This window comes from Penicillium mononematosum (genome assembly GCF_028829835.1).
Source record: "Penicillium mononematosum strain IBT 11891 chromosome Unknown utg000003l:1.0-8172316.0:1.0-8177699.0, whole genome shotgun sequence".
NCBI lineage: Eukaryota > Fungi > Ascomycota > Eurotiomycetes > Eurotiales > Aspergillaceae > Penicillium > Penicillium mononematosum.
The window spans coordinates 2,845,579-2,864,499 of record NW_026643273.1 but is presented as its reverse complement, the minus strand read 5'-3'; the positions used below and the strand labels follow the sequence as shown (position 1 = coordinate 2,864,499).

The following is an 18,921-nucleotide window of genomic DNA, read 5'->3' as shown; positions in this document are numbered from 1 at the left end:
CAGCCTTTCTTGAGCATCGCGATCAATATCCTGCAAAATCCCCACTGACACCTACTGCATGGTACCTTGGACACACAACTTCTTTGGAAGCAGTCAACCCCGGGATAAATAGCACCGGCAAACATCGCCGAGCTCAAAGTGACTTGGATAAAATAAGGAAGCCCCTTGCAGAACCGTGGAATCCCGAAATGGCAGTACCTGCGCCCTTGCGGCAGGCCAAGCCCGGCCATGGATCGCCCCCGGGCAGTCCAAACTCCGGAATTAAATCTCGCATTCCTGTCTCCCTCGCACCGTTTTGTCGCTGCTTCCGGTCCCGAAAGCTTATCACCATCATCCAATCCAACCTTCAGCACCCGATCCGCTGCCATTACCTCGCCGCCCAAGGGCACTAGCCGCCTCCCCTATTCCGTCTCCTAAACAAAGTCCTCCCCGCATGCCAGCAGCGGATCCCGCTTCGTTCGCAACAAACTCGCGTGGTAGACGGGATCTAACAATCGGCCGAACCCGAAATCAATTGTCTGAATCCAGTCGCAGACTTCAGGCCTACATAGCTGAACCACCGCCTAAAAAGTCGCCTCCGTTGCGCAGTTCACGACCCCGACAACCCGTGTCACATGGTGCCGCGGTCTCCCCACGCTCCAAAATTGGAGATAGAGTTTTGAATTTACAAAAACAAGCCACCCACAGCGACTCGAGGTCTCGTCCTGACCGCAAATTACCTGAATTGGGCAAGGTCGATTTTGACGCTCGCCGCCGGCACATTCAACAGGCAATCAACCGACACTCAATCAACTCGGGCGTTCAAGCGAATCAGAATGACAGAGGACCGGACAAATCAACTGCCGCAAAGCTTCGACGACACGCTTTGGTGCGAGAGCAGGAGACGCATGAAGATTTCAAGAGATCAGTGGATGACCCTACAATTACCCCTACCCTACCTGTGACCAACTCCCCCTCCTCTGATGAGATGGCCACGATAGTCAAAGAGTCGACCGGCTCGGTTGACTATAAGGAAAATAGCGTCCAGGCCGTTCCTAAGCTGCACCTCAACACTGCCCTGCCGGCATCGGATATGGCAGCGCCCCATACAACAATGGACTCTCCCACTCTTGGCCTCCCACAGGGTGTCAATCCAACGACTTCAGGTGAAGGACAGCCCACCAATGGGGACCCGACAGAATCGGGTGCCACGTCAGACTCCGACGATACCCATGTCACTACTTTTGATCCGGAGCCGCAGTCCGGGCTGCTGCAGCGCAACCCTAGCGTCTCGCATCGAACTATTCTGGATCAAATAATGCAAATCCGAGAATGCAGCCCGAGCGACGACTCATGCGACGAACCTGATTGCAGCCTTTCAGAGAACGACGACAGAGAGTCCATCCAGATTATGCTTGGAGATACGACCTACTACAATTCGTCTAGTAGCACCAATACTCAAGAGATTGAGCGTGCATCAACGCACCCGGCTCAAAATGGGACTCATCTTCACAACCGATGGAGCATGAGTTCATGGTCCTCTGGACAAAACCAACATTCCACCTGTGACGAGCATTGCTCCGAGAGTGGAGATGATTCTCTACTACGAGGCTGTGAAACGGAACCACCAACTGAAACTTGTTCAGCTGTCTCGACAAGGCCAGCCTCAATAACGGACGATGAATCACCACCTCCAATTCAGGATCACGGCGTAATGGGACCACACACACTTCAGGCATCTGAGCAGTTTCGACCGAATGCCTTCTCTACTCCACCAAGCTTGGCTAGATTAGGCAGATGGGATTCGAAGCGTGTCACTCAGCTTTATCTGGAGGAGTTGACACGAGGCAAGGGCCACCACCTTGGCTCAGCAATTTACCCCTCGTCCGAGCCTCGATCTCATCCCTCAAATACACGTACAGATGGACGACCCGATAGTCTGACTGACGATCCGGTTGTCGTGCCAGGATACAAGGATTTCCATGCCTCAGGTAGGCACTCACATACAGCTAGTTTGGTTGGGCGTGATGATTGGGAACATGCATCTCCCTCCATCATGGACTGGATGCAGATCGCGGCTGAGGATGATGCTATGACCCCTGACACCGAAACCGACGGCAGACGCACCGAAGGGGTGCTCACACCCCGCCTAGTGCCTTCGACAACCCACGACGCTGGCGCATCAAACACGAACAATGGCCTTGGGGTCTCCGTTGATATCCAAGCCTCCAACGAACAGACTGAGCCTCGTGACTTTTCTTCATCAGCATTCCTGCCGCCCTCATCAACGCATCAAACTGATAATGAAATTCCTGGAGTTCAAAATCCGCTTAAGCCGTCAGGCCACATTGGATTCGATCGCAGTATCCAGGTTGCTCCTAGACCTGCGGGACACAGCCCCGGCAGCAGTCAGGACTCTTCTTTCCAAAATTTGGAGTCTATTCAATCTCCCGCGGCCCCTGACTCCTCCGCTACTTCACTTGTCCCGTCCACTGAACAAACTATTCGGGTTGAGCGGAAGGATTCACCTTCCCCAGAACAACGACGTCTCAAGAAGCGGCGTCACATAATCAAAGAACTTGTTGATACCGAACACACCTTTGGGCATGATATGATAATCATTGAGGACATCTACAAGAGCACCTCGCTCACCGTATTGGATCCCGATGATGTCAAGGTTCTGTTCGCCAATTCCGATCAAGTCGCGGCCTTCTCCGACAAGTTCTTGCGTGAGCTCAAGCAAGCAGCTCAAAGCATCTACGTCATGCCAAAGACTCTACGATGGACCAGCAAGCGAAAGCGCAACAATCAGGCTCCCGGGTCCACTACCCCATCAGGCGATGAAGTAGCCGAGCTTGCAGGAATGTCGGAGCTCGAAAAGGATCGCGCGACCTCTGTCGGTCAGGTTTTTGTGGGCTACATGGCGGATATGGAAAAGGTGTACACCGAATACCTGAAGAACCATGATGCCGCAAACAAGAAACTCCAGGTCTTGCAGCGTAATCCAAAAGTTGGCTTTTGGCTGAGCGAATGCCAGAAGGGCGCTATGGATCTCACGACCGCTTGGGATTTGGATTCTTTGCTCGTAAAACCTGTGCAAAGAATCTTGAAGTATCCCTTATTCTCCGCGACCTATTGGACTCTACGCCCAACGACCATCCAGACCGAGCGGCAATTGCCAATGCTCTCGAAGAGGTCACAAATGTCTCTCATCGTATCAACGAGCTGAAGAAGCGAGTAGACCTTGTTGGTCAAGCTGTCGGCCGAAAGCGCAACCAGTCCGATGTGCGTGCCGGTCTATCTAAGGCCTTTGGTCGCCGCACGGAGAAGTTCAGACAGCAAGTTGGCCTCTCCGACCTGTTTGAAGACAAAACCTATGATTCGCTAGCACAGAAGCTTAGCGACGGCTATTTCCAATTGCAGGTTGTCATGCGTGACGCTGAGAGTTACTCGCGGGATGTGCAACTCTACGTGAACCAGTTCAATGAGTATGCCGATTCGATCGAAGAGGTTGTTGGCATGTCGCCTTCTCCATATCCACAATTGGAGAGCAAGTGGCATCAGTTCAAGATGACGGTTCAGGAACTTGTGACGACTGCTCTCCCAGAACATGTAAGTTGTGTCATCTTTATATTTTGAACAATCCTAATGATTATTGCAGGTTGCTGTCGTCCGCAAAACGGTCATCGATCCGATGGTTGAATTACTGGGACTTTACAATGCACCCCAACGAGTCATGCGGAAGCGCGACAAGCGACTCCCGGAATATGCACGCTACAAAGCCATCAAGGACCGCGGCGACAAACCTGACAAGAAAACCACCGAGCAGGGCGAGCAGTTCCTGGCTTTGAATGATACTTTGAAGGATGAATTGCCTAAACTATATGCATTGACTACGAAACTGATGACGGCGTGTCTGAAGAATTTCGTCCAAATTCAAACTGTTTGGTACAGTGTTCTACAGAAAAAGATTGGTGCTCATGTGGAATTGTTTCCCAATGACCTCGACAGGCTCATCAGCGACTTCAACAGTGATCACACTTTGATGGAGGCGCGAATGGGGGAGCTAAGCTCTTGCAACGGGGCGCTGATGGCCCATTCGCTCAATTTGGTCCCCCTTTCACCCAGCGAGCAGCAAAACCCTATGTCGCCTCGCCGTCCCTCTACGGTGAACAGCTCAAATGCGCGACCTGGATCTATGACCGGTGATTCACCAAACGTTTCTCGGGATTTCAGCGTCGGCAGCCAATCATTCCAGTCTCCCCAGATGGAAAGCCACTCTAGCCGCAGCAGCCGTTACCGGGCTGATTCCATTATGTCTGGCCGAGTCGTCCCAGACACCCCCAATCAATTGCTGCAGCAAGCCATCAGCTCTCCGGCCCCTGCGAGGACGAGCGACGTCGAGCCTTTCCCAAGCCTGCCGAGGCTCAGCCTTGACACCCCTTTCCTTGAGGATGTGATCAACAGCTCCTCGCACTCGAGCAATGCGCCAACCTCCCCGACTGATCGATACTCTGGATTCTTCTCGTCCGCCATGCCCATGTCGGATGTGCCAAGTGATACTGTCGTGGATGGGCACTTTGAACGCAGCGCCCCTCCCGTGGGCCCTGCTCCGTTGTTCTGCGCAGCGAGTGTTTATGACTTTAACATCGACGCGCGCACTGAGGGCGGATATCCCTATCTGACCTACGCCTCCGGGGATATCTTCGACGTCATCGGCGAGAAGGGCGAGCTCTGGCTTGCGCGCAATCAGGACGATGCCACTGGTACAGTTGGGTGGATCTGGAACAAACATTTTGCCCGACTCGGCAGCTGAATCAACAATTCCACGCCATGGTTTTCGATGTACTCCAAGTGCTTTTCAAAAGAAATCCGCAAGCAAACGATGAAAACAAAACACAAAACACACAAAGGTTTCATACTAACGGGATATTACAGGATCATATTCCATGTTTTTTTTTCTTGATTTCTTTCCGATTTGTCTTCATATTTCAAAAATACCTGAAGACCAGGACAAAACAGATGCAACTACAGTTGCAATGTTGCTGCTTTGTTTGATCTGCTTTGGCTTCATTCATCTGATCCTGATGATTTATGGTTTTCTTTTTTCTGTTCATCTCAGTTGCTTTGCTCTTGTTCCCGTTGCTTTTTACCTGATCTCTGTTCATTTTGTCCTCCCCTTCCCATCTCAGCGCATGGTCTGACCCTCTTCTTCTACTGGAGCTCTGGGATGCACGTTTAGATACCCCTTTTTCTTACGAAATTAAAATTCTTTAATAAAACCTGAAACTCATATTGAACTCTGTATACCTACATCAGTTGCAATTCTTCCTATTGAGCATAACTCAATTTTCAAACTAACTAAAGAGGCTATGTTATGATTTGAGTCTAGTTCAGTCGACCTAAAATTAAGAGTAATTCTACGTATATGATATAGAAGCGTAAGAGCACTTTAGCATAGCTTCCTATAATGTATCTTTCAGTCATTCTTTAAGACCCCATCCTCGTAGTTGTTTCTGCCTTTGCCTCCGATTATATGAGGACGTGACTTGGGGCGTTGGCATATTCTGGCCAATGAATAGCAGGGGAACGTGCTCTGACTCCCCATCATTCACGTTGATCGGGTTTGTGGCAGACACTCTTAAGCTCATTGTTCTTGGTTGGCAGCGTAGACGCCTCAATCTTCTAAATTCCGTCATAAGGGAACACGCTGTCGCATAGTTGAGGCTTTCTTCCCAAGGTTGATCGAATTCATCCCAAGAAGGCGACTCCTCGGGGAACAAAACATCCTCGAGATCGACAATCATCACTTTACTCTGGTTGGACTCTCCGTTGTCGCAGAACAAAAGGTTTTCTAGTCTCTCATCCCAATACTTGGCTTTCCTGTCATGCAGATCCTTGAGAGCATCCATAAGCTGGGATTGTAACGCTTCTTCATCAACCTCGGTCTCCCGAGCAAGCAGATGTAGAGCCGCAATTTCAGCAAGTATAATCGCCGGGCGACCATTGAAAAAGCCTTCTCCCAAATACTCAGGGATCGCTTTCCCTTGAAGACTTCTCAGCCTCTCATATGCTTTTTTTTCTCAGCTGTCCCACTGTACACCGCCCGGCCTATTCGTAAGTCTTGGTCTCATGCGTTCACTGGTAATAAAGCAGTGCTGCTGTGGGGAACCCCTGTCTGTATCATAAGGGGGATGGGGAAGGTGGTGAAAAAACGCATATTGACTTACTTCGCACTTCAATAGCTAGCTGTTTGGACGAACCCTAAACATTTGCCTCGTCCTTTTCTCAAGCTCGCACTCATCAACCCCAAGTAGAAAACTTCCTATCACAATTACCGGAAGACCTGAGCTATCCCCAGGATTCAATTTCTCCTGTCGAGCAACTGGACATATATTAGCTAGGCTCAACAGCAAGCCGAACCTCGATTTTCCTACTAGATTTTGTTGATTCAAATCGACACTATCGCTAATCGACTTGGGTAAATAAACAAGACCCCTCGGCGCCAACTTGAACCCATGCTTCTCCTTCATCTCCTTCAACGTGATCGGTTGTCGGAGCTCACAGACCGTGACCATTTTGTAAGCGAAATCATAGCCATCCCAGTCTTTGTGTCTAGTGTTGAATTCGACATTACCCAGCCCGTTTTCTTCGAGTGGAGGATCGCCAGAATTCCGCGTCCGGGCGGACAATGTTTCGCAGACATGCGTGATGCTGGAGTGTGGGGCAGTCCGATAGAACCAGATTCTTTTCACACTGGGTCTGAGACGATATTTCCGAAACTCGTAGTTCTTTCTTCCATCGACGATCTGAGTCATGTAGGGGTCCTGCATTGGAAGGATGACGTCGCTGTGAGAAGGACATCTGGCCCCAAGCTTCGCGCGGGACATGAGGGGAACTGTGCTGCGAACAGATGAAGCAAGTTCGGTAGGAAAAGAGAGATGGTGAACCCTATATGTACCTACCTAGGTAGGTATTGTCACGGTCGTTTCCCTAATGTCACAGTTGTCTAACCTAATTGGGAAGTGTCACTCTTGGCAGTCAGTTTTCAATACGAGTGCCATTTTCACTATATAAAACACAAAAATAGAGGTTATTTACCAAAGAGAAAAGAGAGAAAGTGCATCCATCTCCTCAAACTCTGTAACATACTGAGAGAGAAAAAGAATGAAAGGTCCACCTTCTGGACAACGCAAATAACTTCAGGCACTCTGGCCTTTAGGAACCAGAGAATCCAAGCCAATCCTCACAAGCCAGTCACTCCGTGGCTGGCCTTACCGCAGCTAAGGTAGTGCCCACGGCCCCAGAAAACCCATGTCAGACCGAACACCTATGGTGTTCCGCATCCTACTTCATGTGAAAAAGAAGTAACGCTAGTTGTTCCCATACGAAACACCAAGAATCCGAACACTTTGCCACGGTTTCTAGCTAGCTGATTAGCAGAAGTGATCGCCCTTCTGCGAGCCAGATAAGCCTATGTTAGCTTCAAAGAATCGACATACGAACAAGGGCAGGTTCATCGAGCGGCTAAACGTACGGTGGTGCGACCAATATTGAGATCATTGCTGCTCTCATACCCAGCATTGTCGTTCTTGCATTGTTCGTCAAGGAAGCCACCCGCACCCAGCGCTCCACGCACTAGGCTGCCGGTAATAACACTCCTGCGCCATGTGATTTGTAATCACAGGCAAAGAGAGTGACGCTCTCGCCGTCATACTGATATTAGATTAGTTCCTGCTGGTCTGGATATAGCTTCAAGGACGGGGTTAAGATGACTATAGTCAAAGCTTGCTGGCACGTACCGAGAGTTTATCATGGAATTTGCCATCAGCTGCCACTAGACCGCCTGCTCCTGTCTCAACCCATCTAGCAAATTTCTCCACTGTCGATTCTAGGTCGCCGTGATGTAGGAAGATGTCACGGCCGCCAATGCCGCAGGTAGGGTTATCGAATATATCATCGCGGCGAACAATAGTCGCGCCTGAGACATAAGCCAGCTGACCAGCTGCAACTAACACTGCTGCGATTCTCATGGTTATGTGCAGTGGATCTCGGAGTGTAAGAGGGATCGTAATGCGCCTGTAGTAAAGGAGTGCTGGGACTGAAAGTGCTGGCTAGTTATGGTCGGTAAGGACGGTGGAAGATGGCACCTTTATAGGTATACCTAGGTGCCTAGGTACGCCTGACGAATTACATAACTATAACAGCACCTGGGCAGGAAAATGCCACTTTCACGTTTCTCTGGCGGCGCAATTGAGATCTGCGGTGACACCTCACCTAAGATGTCAACCGAGAATAGCATTGATGCTCGATAAAGTCATGGCAGCTGAATATCTGTCATTGTGATCAGCACAGCGGCTTCGACTTTTGGCCAAAATTGGCAAGGTTCTCCTGAGGGCTGCAGCGTTGTCAGCGAGTGGGCAATGCTGGGGCAGACGAGCGGATCCAGGTCTACCATCGAAGCCCTGCAATTGCATCAGAAATCCTGAAGATCTTTCATCTCCTTGTTTTGAGTTCTAGCTGGGGTTGACGATCCTGCTGAAAAGTATCTCGCCTTTGTCACTGGGAAAGGTGCGGCGTTGTGCATTTTTGAGTTGTGAGCGTGATCAAGCTAAAGTGCCATGGCTGACTTGGAAATTGAGAGTTAGCATCGGCTGGTGAGTTCAGTTATTCAGCGGCCATCCTATGCTCCGTAATAGTCTTTCTTTCGGGGAGGATATTGCAGAGGCCTCATCGGAGGTACCTACGTACTAGGTACATATGTAGGGTCCACTTAAACGAGCAGGCCAATCAGTCCCATGAAGCCTTCCAAAACCCTTCAATGTCAGCTTGAACGAGTGGACCAATTAACTCAATTGAGCCTTGCCAAAAAAAATACCTTGTGCGGTCTCAAATCCCTGTGCCGTCGACTCCGCAGAAGAAAGCTTTCAGTCTTGTATGGTATTTGCATTGGAACTTGGGCAATTAAAACTTGGGCTCGATACTTATATGGAGAGTTCCAGGGCATATGTTTCCATTCTTTGACTATTTGGACTAGAATTCCAAGAAAGGCCCAGGCTGCGGTTAGCATCTTGACTAGCATCCTGATTCTTTGTGGTTTACGCCGCGATTGCACCATTCACAGAGGGGGCGCAATTAAGTGCCAGGGCTAATGATAAATCATGAATTGACAATGGAAATCAACCAATACTACAAATTCTTCGAATAAATGTAAAAATCCGCGATCGGTTAGGTGGATGACCAAAGTTGGCTTATTCATGGTCCGATCAATCATCGAGAAATCATTTCGATACAAAGTGATTACTCGACCGTGTGAAACGCTTGTGCGGCCTCGATAACCTCTTGGGTGAAACCTAAGACGGGCACTGTCCTCCCAACCCAAAATCCCCGTAGAGGAGGCCTTGGCCATGCGTCGGTTAAGGAACATGCATGCCCGAGAAATATAGTGTTCCTAGGGATCGCATGATCCCGAGTTGCTCATTCATCGAGTTCAATATCTCGTTTGCCGCGCTTCTCTGCCAATCCAAAGACAGATGGCACGCGGCAATCAATCGTAGCGGCCACTGAACCACCGGCCACAGTACACGGATTGCGTCCGGCCAGTCGACAATGCGAGACAAATTTGTGACACGTCCTGGTCCTTTTAGTTGATCGAATATGGTAAGAGAGTCTATATCAAGCACCATAGTCATAACGAACAAGACTTTGTTCGCAACGGCTCGAAATTCTTCAACGCAGCGATTTTGATATTGGGTGAAGATAATCCGCTGCTGAGGCGTACAAGCAGCTGCTCTGGATGCGTGCAGCAGGAATTCCCTGGCATTACACGCGAGTTGCATCCTGCAGTTGCTTTGGTAGGTATAGACACCGACATAACGTAGGTCTATGCGAGCAGGGGCCGTGTAAGGTGTCAATGGCGGGTCTATAACACAATCCGTGAGAGGTCTCTCATGGGATAATGGATACGTTGCTTTCTCCACCCCGTCAATATCTCGCAGGATTGACGTTGAACTGGATAGCAATTTATCAAGATCGCCTATGCTGACCAGTCGTCGAATACGGCTGCAAATATGGCTGCAGTGGTAGGCGAAAATGCTGGCTCGAACTACTGTATGTTCTGATAGGTCACAATGTCTGTAGACGTCACGGATCCATGTGCAGCTCTCCTTGGGACACTCCTGGCCAGTTAGAAGTGCTTGGATTTGCTAACACAGCTGTCATTAGGAGAATCAAGGGAAACTTGCAATGACTAGGCTCACCACAGTATTAAAGACAATCCAGAACACATTCCGCCCATCGCGCCTAGCAAAACGCTCCGTGCCGCCCAGCCGAATCAATTCGATCAGGCCGCGGCTATGGATATCCCACCCTGAATATTTGGCCACGGGGTTGACGCTTTCTCGCGCACCCAATAGGAGCTTCATGGCATGCGTGTCAGTGAAACGCAATCCGGACAATCTCTGACTTCCATGTCTTACCTCATACAGGCTCAATAGCCAGACTCCTAATAGAGTATCGTCGCTCTTGCATTGTTGAGGGCCCCGTACGGCCGAATGTATGGCCGCAAGGGCGGCTCCATACGCCCTTGATCGATTGATGGCAGTGTCGAGAGACCGGTGTGCATTGGCCATATAAGCAAACCCAACGGCGTTGCAGACTAGGTAAAGTGCAGATCTTTCGTGTGCCTTTGAGATGACACAGGGGATGGCGTTGTAGACACTCTTAGCCATGTCAAATAAGAACTTATTCATGACGAGAGGCAGGCAGTGGTCATTCCACGATTCTGCCAAAGGATACTGCAGTGGAAATCCTTCGGCCCGCTCACCAATGTGCATACATCGACGTGCGACCGCCCTGGGAGGCAGGCTTTCAATCAAAGGTCGCCAACATGCGTGATAGTCACGGCTCGGCAGACCGGTAGGAGGAATATTGTCGTGTGTCAATCCGAAGAGATCAAGATGTTGATGCTCTTCACACTGAGGTGGCGAATATCGAAGATGCTCTACAAATCCATCACATTTTCGACCTGTTGAGACGCATCGTCGACAATGTGGCTTCTCTTCGTCACACTTGACTCTTCTGATTCTGCGGCGATGTTAGCCTTCCTGGTTACCGGCACATGGAGCGCATATTTTCACCGGCAAGTTGCACACCCGCTCTTGCTCTTAGGAGCCCACTTTCTCCTCCGTGGAGCAGGCCTTTGGGATGTCTGCTCTTGGCTCAAGTATCGCGGAGTGCGTGTTGCCATCTTTCCAAGCTGTTAATTAGGAGCTTTGCAAGAGTGCTTGTGTAAGTAATTCAAAGAATTCAAAGCACTGACTTGCTGTTACTGCTGAGGTGGGTTGCTCGTGACGACAATAATTCACTGGTTCAACCCAAAGACGGCGTGTGAATAGACTGTCATTGAGCTGAGCTGAACTGTTGTGATTAATCCGCAGTAGCCCCACGCGCTTATCGAGGAATGCCCCACTCCGCCTTGTTATGGACTAATCATCGGCAGATCAGGGTACAAGGGAAAATACGAGGGAAGTGCGGCATTTTGTGGATTCACTGCCCCCGAGTGCCTATACACAAAGGCTCCCGGTAGCGGATCATAATAACTAAGGCTTCACCACTGACTGCCCGTATATCTCCTTGTTCAGATGCTGTGGGGCGAAAAGCGCCTTTAAATAGCCAAGAGAGGAATTGTAAAGCGAGCCGTGGAGGACCTTGAATTCGCTATTTTAGTTTTCCCGTTTTCGGGATAGCCGGTCCTTCGGCGAGCTTGTATATTGCGAATCAATACCTCTATACTCTAGGGACTTAGGGACCTAAGCCCTTAGACTTATAATCTTCGTAGAAGCTATGGTAATAGGGATAAATAAGCGATACGTATTACATAGGTAGGTAAAGGACCAGTTAAATAATGTTTGCTAACACCTATAAAAAGAGTGCCAAGCTTTTCGTTCAATTTCTCAAGTATATTTTGGCTTTTCTACCACTAAAGCAAAAGATTAGTAGCTAAGAATCGAAAGAAGTCCGATACAGTGGTTGTCCTTGTCCTGAAGCTCCTCATTTCTCGGGGCGCTCCAATCAACGCCATCATGTATCAAGATCATCAGCCTTCCTGGAACATGAACCTTTTTTATGGGAGAAACCCCTCTCCACAAGGCAGTATTCTTTCGCAAAATCGACGTCATTCGTTGTCTTCTGAGCGAAGGAGCAGACTTAAACATCAGAGATGTCAGGAATCGAACAGTTACACAATGTGTGGATGAATATATTCGAAGGGCTCACAAACAGCTCACAATACTACTAATTCCGCGTTGTCCGAAACTATTGCACCAATGATCCGTATAAGTATTGATCAGAGTTTCGATGTAATGAGATTTTTCGCACCATCGTGTGAAGTCATATCCTGAGCCCAGATATGTACAGTGTCTCTAGTCGCGCTATACATAGCAATGTCGATTTGGTAACATTTTTCTCTCACCTGCAACTGTAGTGGCTCCTACAGTGACCCAGGTATGGGCTAAGCTGCACCAAATACTCTGTACTGTCTTTCAAATTCTGTCAGTTCTGCCAGTGTGAAACTCCCAACCCATATAAATATATATGTAGGGATATCGGACAACATTAACATGTAGACTATACAATGATAGGAAGAACTGGGACTGTTGACTTAGATACGGCAATGGCTCATAATGTACGCATCGGTCCTTTCCAATTGATAATACGAGTAGAGGAAGGCATCCAGTTGATCAGACAGAATGAAATCTGTAAGAACTCGAAGGATAATGCAGCATCATGTGACCTCTGCATGTGACGCAGCCTGATCAACCCTTGAGTGCCTGAGTCCAGTCCCTTTGAGGATCTGTCACTCCTGTGCTTTCATAGCTACCTCCTGTTCCTGCGTCTGAAATTGCATCATTCCAAGGGGAAATCGTAGCCTCGGCCTAACCCTCCCCTCCACTGCCTAACCTACTTACTCCCAACCTTGGCATACTCCTTGACATTCTCCTCGACCAGCGACTGTCCATAAAGCGCAATTGAACTAGCGTTAGCATTCAAGCATTCAATCCATCCTCCACCTCTCCCTCTTCTCCGCCACCCATAAGCATAAGGCTGACGGGCTCCCTCTCCGAAGCGCCGCCCAATCCCGAGGCTCCGACCGGTCCCACTTCCACTCCAGTGCAGAAACGGGGTACACACTGTCTGTTACGCGGGACATTGCCGACGTCTCTCTCGCCTCTAGCTTTGCTCGCCACTGCATAAACGAGGTTGCAGGTTGCCTCTCCTTTCTATTGTGCGCGGAAAACCCTGCACACTCAAATCCTGCACAAAGATTTGCCCCGTTTATCGCGATTGTGGGGTCTGGCTTGGCTATCTGAGGAGCCTGGCACATATTGCGCGTTCTCGACTGTGGCGCAGTGTACAGCTTTGTTTGCCACGACTTTCACGATATTGATATTCTAGTAGTTTGGCCTCCGGTTTGTGATCAACGTCAACGCGCGTATCACATTGCCATCATGTTGCGCAGGGTGCGCGGGCGGTTTGGTGATAAGGTGAGTTTGGCCCCATAGGGCATTAGCGGCGCGAGTGCTGATTTGCGCAGTTGAACCCCGATGACGCCTTTCTGAGTTGTAAGTGTCTACGATAGACGAGCCGCCTTAGTTATCTTGGAGACAGTATACTTACAGGTCACATTTGGGTGCTCATAGATTACGATGTGCGATGTAGGAAACCAAACCCGAAGCGAGAAAAGGTTCTGAGTGGCTAACGAGCATGCAGTGACAAGAGAGGACATGCAAACTCTTAAGAACGACTGGCTCACAGATAATGTGGGTTTGAATGGCGAGATAATCCTTTTGGCTTGGGGCATATGAGCTAATTTGTCATAGATCATCTCATTTTGGGAGGAGTAAGTCCCTAGAGTCGGTCCGACATACTTCGCAGTACCGAACATGGCACTGATCTCCGACTTTCTTGTTCTAGATATCTCGAACATGAATTCCTTTCACGATACCAGACCTCCAATATCATCCTTCTCCGCCCCAGCATGTCATTCATGATCCTCCAAACTCCCGATCCTCGCACCCTCCGCGAAGCACTCCCGGACTTCAGTCGAGCCACCCATGTCTTCCTCCCCATCAACGACTGCCGCAATGTCTCCCAAGCAGAAGGAGGCACGCACTGGTCCCTCCTGTTGATCTCGGTCGTCGACCGCATCGCGTTCCACTACGACTCGCTATACCAAGGAAACGTCTGGGAGGCAGACACGGTGACCCGCAAATTCGGATACCTTCTAAACATGCCCATTAGGTTCTTGCATCTAAACGACTCGCCCCAGCAAGACGGCGGCAGCGACTGCGGCGTATACGTGTGTATGAACATGCGGCATCTTCTCATGAAGCGGTTGCTGATGGCGAGCGCACATGAGAAGGTGAGTATGAGCCTCGGGAGGGAGGAAAGTGGATGCCAATGCGTCTCGCAAAGAGATGGCTAAGATCATCGAAGGATTCCGGAAAGAAGGCGAGCGCCGACGATCGTATGTCACCCTTGATCAACTTAGCTGCATAGTGCAGTAGGCGAAACAGAAGCAAGAAGCTAATAATGAAAATTCTCAGAACAAGCGCCAGTCCTATGGGAAAGAAATCGAGGAGTCCTCCGCGCGTTGATTGATTGGTCTTTCCTTGGTTATTCTTACGAGTTTACGTCTTTTTTATGGTTCCCTTTACGCCTTTCAGACTCTTTTTTCAAAAGACAAAGCTTCATCAAAAACGTGTGGACATTACATTGACGATCGTGTACTTACCAGCGTTGCATTACTTGACTTCGTACCATGACCTACATAATAACCTTCAATGTGCGTTGTATTGTACTATCTACTTCTGAAGAATCGGGCACCAGTAATCAGGGCATATCTTGATTCAAATAAAAATACTGCCTTCCACCTACCTGTACAAGGCTTTTCCCTTGGGCTGTAGTAGTTCTGGCCTTCAGACCAGAATCTATCCTGGGGGCCAATCATGGCAAATTGCTGCACAAACGAGTTATTGGTATAATGTTGCTTCGGGAAAGTGAAAGACTAATTTCACAAAGGTGATTGAGTGCGAGGGATGCAGCTTTCCTATAGAGTAACGGGTTAGCGGTGTACATATTGGTGTACTGTTTGCAACGCTGCGGATGTACTCCATAGCTGTGAGGCAGATGTGCAAGGAGTGCAAGGTTGGTATACGTTGGATATATCTAACTAGACATAGAGAGTCACCGAATAAAAACAAGTAGAAGCTCAGTGTTATAAGAGTTATAAAAGTCCAGTTCATCTCTCCAAGGTCCGTATCTTATCGCCGTGCGGAGCCAAAGTCCAACGTCAATTCCCCTCTTCCGAATCCACTTTTCTTCTTCATCTCCAACTTATTGAGAGTGATTCAAAAACCCAGTCGGGCTGAACCGGGTAGATGCCACAGAACTCGAGAGGCGACACCGAGCAGAGCGGTAAGCAATCGAGCGGCAAGAGGAAGCTCGAGGAAGAGCCGTCGCGATCGCAACAAACCATCTCCGAGCTCCTCTCCCAGAGGTATTCGCCCGACACCCTTGATCCGCAAACCAACAAGCGTTCTCGTCTGTCGTCTCCCTCACGATTTCCCTCAACCAAAATCCCGCATAAGATGCATCCGATTTCCGGTTCCCCGCCTAGGAATGGCGCACCTGGTCGGGGATTCTCTGGGCCTAATGGTCCCATCAGATCCCAAGGATTGAACGCTAATGCCCGCCAAAACAACTTTTCTCCTCATACCGGCGCGAAAAGGCTCGTTGTCAAGAACCTCCGTACCGGACCCCGGCTGAACCAGGAATCATATTTCGATAAGGTGTGGTCGCAGTTGGATGCGGCTTTAACGGCTATTTTTGAGGGCAGGAAACCTGATAGCTCGCTGGAAGAGCTATACAAGGGTGGAGAGAATGTGTGCCGCCAGGAGCGGTCAGCTTTGTTGGCTAAGAAGCTTCAGGATCGGTGCAGAGAGTTTGTCGGTGGAAATATGCGCACCAATCTTGCTACCAGAGCAGGAGGTAGCACTGATGTCGGTACATTGCGGGCAGTGATTGATGAATGGTCGGCCTGGCACTCGAGGCTAGTATGTGGCAAGGGAATATCACGAATGGAGTCCACAGCTAACTTTTCCTCTCTCCCAGGTTACTATTCGCTGGATCTTCTACTATCTCGACCAGTCATTCCTATTGCATTCCAAAGAACAACCGGTGATCCGTGAAATGGGATTGATTCAATTCCGGTCATACATCTTCTCCGACGCCAGTCTGAAGCCAAAGATTTTGAAAGGAGCATATGATTTGATTGAGGCGGATCGAGGAGGATTTACAAACGCATCGACAGATTCAAAATTGCTAAGTGATGCCATGGATCTCTTCCACGACCTTGATGTCTATGGCAGCGACTTTGAGCCTTTATTCATGGCCAAGACCGAGGAGTTTGTGAAGGAGTGGGCACAACAGCAAGCAGCAGGATCACTGGCTGCATACGTTGAGCACGCTCATCAGTTGATCGAACGTGAAGTAGAACGGTGCGGGCTGTTCTCTTTCAATCGAAGCACGAAGCTGAAGCTGTCGGAGCTCCTGGATGAGACTCTCAGTTACACAGCGAACGGACATGTTGACCAGCGAAAACGAAGTGCTTGGTTTGATGCGAGCTGGCAATAAGACCGCCTTGAAACAACTATACGGCTTGCTTGACCGGCGAGATCTTACTCTCGAATTGAAGCCTGCATTTAAGAAGTATGTCATCGAGGAGGGTGAGGGCATCGTGTTTGACCAAGAAAGGGAGACCGATATGGTCGTTCACTTGCTCCAATTTAAGCAAAAGGTTGATGATATTTGGACGAGTGCTTTCGAGTCGAACGAGGAGTTGGGCGACGCGGTCCGCGAAGCCTTCGGTACCTTTATGAACCGTGGGAAGAAGATGGACTCTACGGGTGGCACCGACAACCCCAAGTCGGGTGAAATGATCGCCAAATACGTGGATAGGCTGCTTAAGGGCGGTTACAAGCTGCCCCCGGGCCGTAATCCAGAGGAAGTAAGCCTGATGTCTGACGATGCAGAGCTTGACCGACAGCTTGATCAAGTTCTCGATCTCTTCCGGTTTGTACATGGAAAGGCTGTCTTTGAAGCCTTTTACAAGAACGACCTTGCCCGGCGTCTCTTGATGAAACGAAGCGCGAGCAACGACGCGGAAAAGAGCATGTTAGCTCGTTTGAAGAACGGTTTGTCGCATCAAATGCCCTACTTTTATGCGCTTTGTCTAATGTTCGGTCAGAATGCGGGTCGAGTTTCACTCATAATCTCGAGTCCATGTTTAACGATATGGACATTGCTAACGATGAAATGGCGGCCTTCAAACGGTCACAGCCGGAGGAGCGGAAGGGCCGGTTCGAATTCGAAGTCAACGTGCTCTCTGCCGCCTCCTGGCCGACATATCCCGATGTCCCCGTACGGATTCCACCGAAGATTGCGCGCTCGATCAACAGATTCGAGACGTTCTACCACAACAAGCACACAGGGCGCAAGCTCACCTGGAAACATCAGCTGGCGCATTGTCAGCTGACTGCAAACTTCCCTCAAGGCAAGAAGAACTTGGTGGTCAGCTCGTTCCAGGCGATTGTATTGCTACTGTTTAACGATATCCCTGATGGCGAGAGCATGCCGTACCCCCAGATCCAAGAAGCAACCGGATTGTGTAAGTGGATCTACAGCACCCAAAGAGTCGAACAATCCCTAATATGACACACAGCGGACCCGGAATTGAAGCGAACGCTGCAGTCTCTGGCCTGCGCCAAGTACCGAGTCTTATCCAAGAACCCCAAGGGTAAGGAGGTGAACTCCAGCGACCAATTCTCGTACAACGCGAATTTCAGCGACAAGCAACTGCGCATCAAGATCAACCAGATCCAGCTGAAGGAGACTAAGGAGGAGACGAAGACGACGCACGAGCGGGTTGCGGCCGACCGCCACTTCGAGACGCAAGCTGCCATCGTGCGCATTATGAAGAGCCGCAAAACTCTCAGCCACGTCGACCTGATTTCGGAGGTTATCAATGCTACTAAGAACCGGGGTGTTCTTCAACCTCCGGAGATTAAGGGAGAGATTGAGAAGTACGTATCCTCATTACTACCGCCCCCGGTTATTGTCTAACATTGGTTTTCCCCTCTAGGTTGATTGAGAAGGAATACATCGAGCGGAAAGAAGGCACCAATCATTACAGTTACGTGTCATAAGGCATAATTTTTACATGCTGAGAGTAGGGTACTTTATTCCCTGAATGCACAGTTGTATTTGGTTAGTGTTTCCATCAGATAGTATAATGGGATATTTCAACAGGATACGCCATTGCCAAGATCCTTGGATCTTTTATTAACACCTAGGTACCGATGTAGGTACCTAGGTACGTAGTCCTGTACGGAAATTGATTACTCCGTCTACCTTAGAGAAGTCAAATAGCTCCGGTCCCCAGCCTCCCGGCCACTTAACTTGACCTCGGCGGTCCAAGCCAAAGTCAAACCAAAATACGAGCACATAGTGGGACGAAAGAGGAAGTCCGTGCCATTGAATATAGCTAGGTGCTCATCGAGGCTCTTCAATAATGATATTAGGTAGGGAATAAGATAATAAGATAATAAGAATTACATCATTTCCAATTAACGTCCGAATGCATCAGATACCCACAATTAGAACCCCAATATAAGATGCATATCCAAAGGAACACCCCATGACCTAGACCTTTACATATGTTGACCCCACATCCCTGGATCTGACAGCAGATCCGAGTCCGGATGCCCCTTTCGTGTTGTAGATCCCTTTTTTTTTTTCGAGGTCTCATGATGTCTCCACTTGGGAATTGCGGTATCCCAGTATTCGTCCGAGTGACAATTGACATTGACAGTGGCATTGAGA

General features: G+C 49.4%; 5 protein-coding genes across 5 annotated transcripts; 3 read left to right on the top strand and 2 right to left on the bottom strand.

Annotated features, from left to right (window-relative positions):
* Positions 1-188: 188 nt before the first annotated feature.
* N7519_006048 (putative Rho guanyl nucleotide exchange factor) lies at positions 189-4,795 on the top strand (the record flags this gene model as incomplete). Its single annotated transcript, XM_057292824.1, has 4 exons — positions 189-297; positions 351-2,978; positions 3,017-3,591; positions 3,641-4,795. The coding sequence occupies 4 exons, from the start codon at positions 189-191 to the stop codon at positions 4,793-4,795; spliced, it is 4,467 nt and encodes a 1,488-aa protein (XP_057147635.1).
* Positions 4,796-6,343: 1,548 nt separating this feature from the next.
* N7519_006047 (uncharacterized protein) lies at positions 6,344-8,012 on the bottom strand (the record flags this gene model as incomplete). The annotated part of the gene is made up of 6 exons (XM_057292823.1): positions 6,344-6,364; positions 6,417-6,882; positions 7,369-7,403; positions 7,517-7,617; positions 7,665-7,695; positions 7,782-8,012. The coding sequence occupies 6 exons, from the start codon at positions 8,010-8,012 to the stop codon at positions 6,344-6,346; spliced, it is 885 nt and encodes a 294-aa protein (XP_057147634.1).
* A 1,383-nt stretch (positions 8,013-9,395) lies between these two features.
* N7519_006046 (Zn(II)2Cys6 transcription factor domain-containing protein) lies at positions 9,396-11,227 on the bottom strand (the record flags this gene model as incomplete). The annotated part of the gene is made up of 3 exons (XM_057292822.1): positions 9,396-10,184; positions 10,239-11,064; positions 11,133-11,227. The coding sequence occupies 3 exons, from the start codon at positions 11,225-11,227 to the stop codon at positions 9,396-9,398; spliced, it is 1,710 nt and encodes a 569-aa protein (XP_057147633.1).
* A 2,260-nt stretch (positions 11,228-13,487) lies between these two features.
* N7519_006045 (Ulp1 protease family protein) lies at positions 13,488-14,636 on the top strand (the record flags this gene model as incomplete). Its single annotated transcript, XM_057292821.1, has 6 exons — positions 13,488-13,523; positions 13,574-13,601; positions 13,750-13,799; positions 13,860-13,879; positions 13,954-14,401; positions 14,586-14,636. 6 exons carry the CDS (start codon positions 13,488-13,490, stop codon positions 14,634-14,636), a joined length of 633 nt encoding a protein of 210 aa, XP_057147632.1.
* Positions 14,637-15,419: 783 nt separating this feature from the next.
* Positions 15,420-18,245, top strand: N7519_006044 (cullin family protein; the record flags this gene model as incomplete). Its single annotated transcript, XM_057292820.1, has 6 exons — positions 15,420-16,094; positions 16,153-16,580; positions 16,636-17,234; positions 17,288-17,707; positions 17,762-18,122; positions 18,182-18,245. The coding sequence occupies 6 exons, from the start codon at positions 15,420-15,422 to the stop codon at positions 18,243-18,245; spliced, it is 2,547 nt and encodes an 848-aa protein (XP_057147631.1).
* Between the last annotated feature and the right edge of the window lie 676 nt (positions 18,246-18,921).